The sequence below is a fragment of the Sinocyclocheilus anshuiensis genome, unplaced genomic scaffold (genome assembly GCF_001515605.1).
Source record: "Sinocyclocheilus anshuiensis isolate Anshui unplaced genomic scaffold, SAMN03320099.WGS_v1.1 scaffold3255, whole genome shotgun sequence".
NCBI lineage: Eukaryota > Metazoa > Chordata > Actinopteri > Cypriniformes > Cyprinidae > Sinocyclocheilus > Sinocyclocheilus anshuiensis.
In genome coordinates, this window is record NW_015547971.1 from 196,329 (window position 1) to 203,444 (window position 7,116).

The 7,116-nt window shown below is 38.8% G+C and overlaps 1 protein-coding gene across 2 annotated transcripts; it reads left to right on the plus strand.

Moving 5' to 3' along the window:
* Positions 1 to 4,487: 4,487 nt before the first annotated feature.
* On the plus strand, positions 4,488 to 5,415 carry sst2 (somatostatin 2). Of its 2 annotated transcripts, none has more exons than XM_016507669.1 (3): positions 4,488 to 4,561; positions 4,649 to 4,896; positions 5,036 to 5,415. In XM_016507669.1, exons 2-3 carry the CDS (start codon positions 4,759 to 4,761, stop codon positions 5,225 to 5,227), a joined length of 330 nt encoding a protein of 109 aa, XP_016363155.1. In that variant the 5' UTR covers positions 4,488 to 4,561; positions 4,649 to 4,758; the 3' UTR covers positions 5,228 to 5,415. The 2 variants fall into 2 exon arrangements, with proteins under 2 accessions (XP_016363155.1, XP_016363156.1); XM_016507670.1 differs by having other exon boundaries at positions 4,502 to 4,561; positions 4,644 to 4,896.
* The last annotated feature ends 1,701 nt before the right edge of the window (positions 5,416 to 7,116 follow it).

A 7,116-nucleotide genomic window follows, 5' to 3' on the forward strand; every position in this document is an offset into this window, starting at 1 on the left:
ATATCTTTGTAGATATTATTGACACTGCGAACATGATGGGATATCAACCATCTCATGCGCTGCCTGGCCAAAAACTACAGTGAATCAGGTTTGACTATAAGTGGGCTACAGATAGCCGCTCTGACTTACGAGCTAAATCGTGGTTACGCACAGGCTATAGCCTGTATGTATTGAACATGTCAAAGAAATGAAACCAAACACCTTGTAAACGCTGTTACTTTGTTTACATGATGGAATATCATACATCTCACAAGTTATTTTGCCAAAAAACTACATGAAACCAAATTCAAGGTTATTTGGGCTAGAAGTGGGTTACACATAGCTGGACTATATCAGGTCTATACTTAACCGAGACGTTGAAATGACGGCTATTGCTTGCTGGGCTCTGTCCAACTGGTTGGTCTCTGAGCAATTTATCTAAAAACAACATATTATAGCCTATGGCTCTAAAGACTTCATATGCCGAATGAGAGAGGCAGGCTGTGCGAGCATATTTTCTTAGCGTTAGATGCTATTTATACCAAGTGAAAATATATGTATATTATATATAAGTGCACTAAGTATAGCTATTTATACTATATTAAAATAGCAGGATATTCTAATAATTACTTATTGCCAATAGTGGCAATTATCTGCACCTCAGCATTGTAATACATTATAAAACAGTATACAATAATAACTTATTGAGTGTAAATTTTAATTTAAAATGCTTTTCTGATGTAATTTGAAAAGGGAGAAAAAAAGTTCGCCAAAAGGTAGATTCGAACCCGGGTCGATCGGAGGACTGGCCCAATCACACGTTGGTGGATGGAGTTAGTGTAATAGCCTTTGCCAGCGATTTTTTTTATTCCCAACAGTTAAAAAGTTGCCCACAGAAAAAAAAACGGGGGGGAAAAAAAATGCTGCAGCACCCCCACTTCCCGCGCCTATGATGTATACACAGAGGAATGGCTTACTACTATTACTGCAGCAGGGAGCCGTGCCAAATTAGACCAGTGTTTCCCAACCGGGCTGCCATCTGTCGAGAGCAGGGGTGCCGTGTAAAAAATCCTTTTTTAATATTTTTAAATTGCTAAAATGTTCAAAAAAGCAGCTATTATATAATATCCATTTCTGATGTCGCCAATAATTAGAGATGCACTGAAATTCCGGCTGCCGAAAATTAGTTCACCGTTCAGGTTTCACTTTCACATGGTGTGACGCTCTGCGTATTATCCGCTCTATGCGTGTGTGTGCTCCGCTCAGTCGCTCACGGCCCATGTGAGTGCTCCACTCATATACCGTTCATGCTCATCGGAACAGCAAAGTCCACTCAAAAAAAAAAATCGAGCTGACGGGAAACATCTATGTAGTACAGTATTGTTTCAGTTTGCAATAGCCCTACTGTGCTGTAACAAGGTGTGGTAAATGGGCAACTCTGGTAACGCTGCCCTCTCATTCATTGGTCTGCTAACCGTTATGCTCATGTGTCCTCTGATAATAATAGCTTTCTAGTGTGGCAGTAAGTGGTCAGGAGTTTGAAAATTAACAATAATAAGAAAAATCCTATAGTCGACTACGCCACCCGGAATACACCGGGACACAACAGCCCTAAGCAAAGGGACACAGGTTCGTTGCCAAAGGCAGGGTGAGCAGACCGATATAAACAAGTCACTTTATTAACATACAATTAATAAAAACACATACAACACTTCACACAAGGTCTCAATACATGACATGTTTTTACCAGTAACTTACAAAACAAGTACAATATAATAAGAGAAAATAAAGAGGGAGGTGGCCAGCAAAGACCCTCAGATTACTACCCCACACTCAATACCCATGACACACACTCGTGAAAAATCTGAAATATTAAACCGCACTCCATGTGGACACGCAGTACAAGGTACCATGGCCAACCCCTCCCACCTAAATCCACGCACCAAACAATACAAAATGGAACAGACAGACCCAGATGAATTCCAGACAGAACAAAACAGAGTAGAGCAGAGCAGAGCTGCAGTCAGTTACTTGAGGTTCGTTAGGCTTCAATTAAGATCATTGGAAACCCCTGGACATGCAATCAATCCTGCAAGAAAACAGTACAATGCTGCAATACACATGGTCGCTCACCACGCAGGATTACAGCTACTTGCAGACCCATATCTAAAAACAAACAAAAAATATAACAGACAGACCCAGATGAATTCCAGACAGAACTACAACAGAACAAACGGAGTAGAGCAGAGCAGAAGTGCAGTCAGTTACTTGAGGTTCGTTATCAGTTAAGATCATTGGAAACCCCTGGACGTGCAATCAATCCTGCAAGAAACCAGTATAATGCTGCAATACACATGGTCACTCACTACGCAGAATTACAGCTACTTGCAGGCCCATATCTGAAAACTGGCCAACAGTCAGCACAGGACAGGACAGACAGGAGGATAACCCAACTGCTAGCACTCAAAGCGCCACGTCACAAAGGGGCAGTACTAAGGATGATGCATCCCAAGCAACCAAACACTTCCCTCTTTTATATGCACAACACAGGCACTAATTGGCTCATGAAACTTACCCAACTGACCAATCATGATAAAGTACAAACACTGATAGGTTCACCTGTTTGGGTAACAGCCAGCCAATCATACTGGGTCTATACCTCACTCTGCTACACTAGGATTAAACATTATTTGGATAATTGGTAAAAAAAAAAAAATCTCTTAATAGCCCTACTGTGTGTTAGACCTACCTGAAAAACTAAAAAGCAATTTACAAGGCTCGAAATTGCGACCATTTTGGTCGCATATGCTCCCGAAATTTAATCTGTGCGACCTCAAAATATATTTGGGAGCATTTGTGCGAGTGCATATAATTGTTGTCGAGCGACGCGTTTTCATTTCTCTAAAAACGTTCAGAGTATGTATGTGCCTTCTGAGTGTTGATACGGTGACCTGTCTGCCGTTCTATGAAACGTTAGGCTACATAACAAAATTAAACTTCATCTTTACATTTTTAACTTTAATGCAGATTTTAGATTGGTTAATATTAGCTGTCAATCACTCAGTCACTGCTTTCCGCTGTCAGGTGACAGGGAGCTAACTACCGCGGGGGATGAAAAAGGCTGAAGAAGAGAGAAAATAAAAAAGAAACACTGACAGATTTCTTTTGTGAACCACCTAAAGTTACAAATAATGGTGCTGGTGATAGCGATCATGTGGTGAATGTTGATCCACCAGCCGAATATTCTCGCAATTGTGAGATATAATCTCGGAATTGCGAGAATAAAGTCATAATTTTGAAATATAAAATCAAATGTAACTTTTTTTATTCTTTTATTCCATGGCTCCAGACTGCCACTTGAAAACTGTCATTTTCTGCCTCCAGATAGGCTCCGCCCACAAAAACTGTCATCCGTTTCGGATCTGTAAGACTATCCCACTCTCTAACGTCAATTTCGTTTAATAACAGTGCTTAGCGCTGGGTGACAAGCTCTTGTAATATGCGTAGAACATTTTGAAAATGACATCTAATCAATATAATTTATAATCTTTTTAAACCTAACTATTTTGTACCGTATCCGTGAAATTCTCTAGCCAAAAAGGCTATCTCTCCTGGGTTTTCTGCAACCATGATGCGCGCGCATCCTGAATGTTTACAAACCTATAATTGGTCTATAAAACCTTAAATAACATCCTGAATATTTACAAACCGATAATTGCCGTTGTGATCGCGCCGTGACAGTGCTCGTGTCCGTTGTATCCGTCACAGTGTTGCCAAGTCCGCGGTTTCCCCGTGGAATTGGGCTACTTTATCACTGTTGCTGCGGGTTGTTTTTCATGTCAGCGGCTTGAAGCGACCCCAATAACGTGTATTTTAGCCCGCACAACGCGGTTTTTACCGGGGGACCCCTCGAAACGCGGTTAGTTTGGAGTAGCAATTGGGCGGTTTTTTTTTTAATGAAAACCTGGCAACCATTTCCCTCAAGCAGGTAACGTTATTATTGCTAACAGCGGATTTATCGAAAAATACATTGGCATCATCTGTATTAAAGAGAAAATAATCACTTCATCCGATGTGAAGAAATTAGCCTTGACAGCCTTACTTACTGGACTTCCTCAAATATTTGCTTTGTTCTGTACTTTGATGTTTTCGTTCTTAATTGACTAAAGTAAAAATTTTTAAAGGCATTTCAATAACTGACTAATAATTTTTAATTATCATTAAAGTGAAAATGACTAAATCTAAACATTTAAAAGAAAAAGGTCAGATGGACTTCAGATTGCATCTGAGGTTTTCACATTCATATATATATATTGAATATACTGTTCAAGGAAAAGTTGAAGTCTTTCCTGGTAACATCCCTTTGCCAGTGATGACCATCAAGAATTTATGACCCAGAAACATTGGTAGCAAAGTTACTCTAGCAACAGAACAATTTAATGGGGGCTAATTAGTGGTTTATTGGGGGTCCTGCTTCATGTGGATGCACTCTGTGTTGTGTAGAGAGCAGGAAAACACCAATTACTTTGCTGAAGATGGAAAATAAGATGTAACTGTATTTGAAATTACGTCTGACCAGCAGGTACCAGCTGTAACCTGTTGAATTTGTTAATTTTTAATTTGTAAAACCTCTCAGCGCGTAACTAATTTTTACTCTGTGTAAGAGAAGGTACCAGTATAAAACTGTCTGGATAAGCAAGAAGACACACTTAGGGAGCACAGTGCAGATAAGAGGCTTGAACCAAGGTTGAACAAGCCACATCCTTCAAGACATCAGTGATGGCCTCATCCCAACTTCACCTCACTGTCTCCCTGTTCTGTTTGGCCATGGCAGCAAGCATCATATCATGCGGTCGATCTCATATGGTTTTGAACTCTGCGCTACAAGCATCTCATGGCAGTGCTGCTGATGAAGAGGTAAGATTTTAAAGTAACACTCTAAACCTCCTTGCACTTGAAGAGCAGTAATACACGACCTTTGGAGCATATATTATAGCATATATAAAGTCTTCATTTTTCTTTCTAATCTGAAAAACTGATTAAACTGAATTAACAGATGCCAGAGAGATACTCCCTTCCAGAGCTTCAGTGGTTGCTCAGTAACTCAGACCCAGCAGCCATCCAGTCTGACAGCCCATCTCTGGGGATTCTACAGAATGAACTGGACCTAATGAGGAGAGACAGTGGAGACAAAGAGCGAAAACCAGGCTGCAAGAACTACTTCTGGAAATCCAGAACGGCATGCTAAACACCTCCGCCACAATCAACATGCTGCCAATAATATACCCATTCCCTTTCCTGAATTCACACTCATCATACAACAGTCTCCGTCTTTAAAGTGAGCCTGAGTAATTGTAGCCATTATCTGTTGAGAGTGTTCTTTGATCTCTTATATGTTTTTCTCTGAAGCATTGACTGCTTGCAATAAACTGAATACAGCATAAAATGCTGGCCAGTGTTATTTTGTGTGCTGCTGGGCTTCTAATATTAGATGTTACAAAGAAGTTCTGAAACTATTTTAACAACACTTTGCATCAGGAGTAAAAGCTCAAACATAGATTCTGATTAGGGCAAAAATAGCCTGAATTATTTAGTAAAAACGCATCAAGAGCAAAAAAATATATATATATATTATAAATTTTTTGTATTATACATATATACTGTCAAACCAAAATTTATTAAGACACCTTCAACATTTCACACATTATCGCAGTTTTTCGCTATAGTTTAGAAAATGTTAATAAAATATGAAAAGAACTCAGAGTTAAACTGTGTCAGAACAAATTCGTCTTGATAATGGCAGATAACAATTAAGCAAAACATGGTCAGGTCAAAGTGTCTGAATAATTTTTGGTCGCAAATTTTTATCAGTTTTACTGGTAGTCCACTGTATGAAGAATTTTTGGGTATGTCACAGTTTGCTTTAGATTACTATCCTCATTTACATAAATGAACTAAAGTGTCCTGCACCAACTAGTAAAATAATTTTGAATAATTTTTGGTTTGACTGTATGTATGTATTTTTTTATGTCTTTTTTATTTTTATTTTTTAATTAAAATTTCAGTTTTGCAAAGACATTCAAATTTAGGCACAATTTATTTGTTTATAAAAATACATTCAAGCAATTCAGCATAATAATTTTTCATCAAAAACACTGTTTGGGGTCAGTAAGATTTTTCTTTTTTTAAGATTTCTGAAGGATCATGTGACTATGAAGACTGGAGTAATGGAGTAATGAAAATTCAGCATTGCCATCACAGGAATACATTTTACATTTTAAACTATATTACAAAAGAAAATTGTTGTTTTAAATTGTAATAATGTTTCAATCAAATGCAGACTTGTTGAGCATAAGAGACTTTAAAAACATTTAACAACCTTACCGACCCCAAACTTTTGAACAGTAGTGTAAACTGAGTCAAGTGTGTCTAAACTTTCGATTGGTAATGTATATTTGCACTCCTCTCCCTGTGATTTGTTGGATCTATTGCAGATACTTCTGCAATTACACTGGCAATCCCCTCGCTCTCTGTTTTATGTGAGAAATGTCCACCAGAGCTTTGATCAGACGAGCAGATTGCTTCTCTCTCTCTCTCTCTCCCTCTGATTTCGCCAAAGGTCAGATCTCCGCAGGAGAGCCAAACCAAACAGATCTGTGGATTGTGTCTCTGAGAATTTCAGAGAATGGCTGAAACAGAGACAGCACCCCTTTAAGGAGATCCAGCCAGCTCTGATTCTCTCCAATCTGTTGGGAAATGCTTTTCTCGAAATGTGGTAAACATGAACAAAGGTGACCTTTCTGTGTATTTGAAGGGAGGTCTTCATTCTCCATCCATTTGTGCGATGGATGGCTTCTACTCTAGAATTATTCGGCTGTCTTTCATTTTATAAATAAAAATGCAATTACAACTCCCAACCGCTAGATGACAATAGTAGCCCTACTGAGACATGACTACTGGCAACGCGAGACAAATAGAGTTAATAGTGATCAGTGTTGTGTTTTGAATTTTTTTTACACGAGAGCACTAAGTTTACCTGTCGGAGAGCAGCGGACAAACAACAAACGATAAAGGACATTCCTACTTGGTCTTGTAAGTATCTGTGTTTTCGTTTTGACGTGTTCATTATTTATCTAT

Bases quoted from the DNA above. Each gene is read 5' to 3' on its own strand.
- sst2 (XM_016507669.1), top strand. From the start codon at position 4,759: ATGGCCTCATCCCAACTTCACCTCACTGTCTCCCTGTTCTGTTTGGCC. The intron at 4,897-5,035 runs GTAAGATTTTAA...CTGAATTAACAG, and splicing joins GCAGTGCTGCTGATGAAGAG to ATGCCAGAGAGATACTCCCT.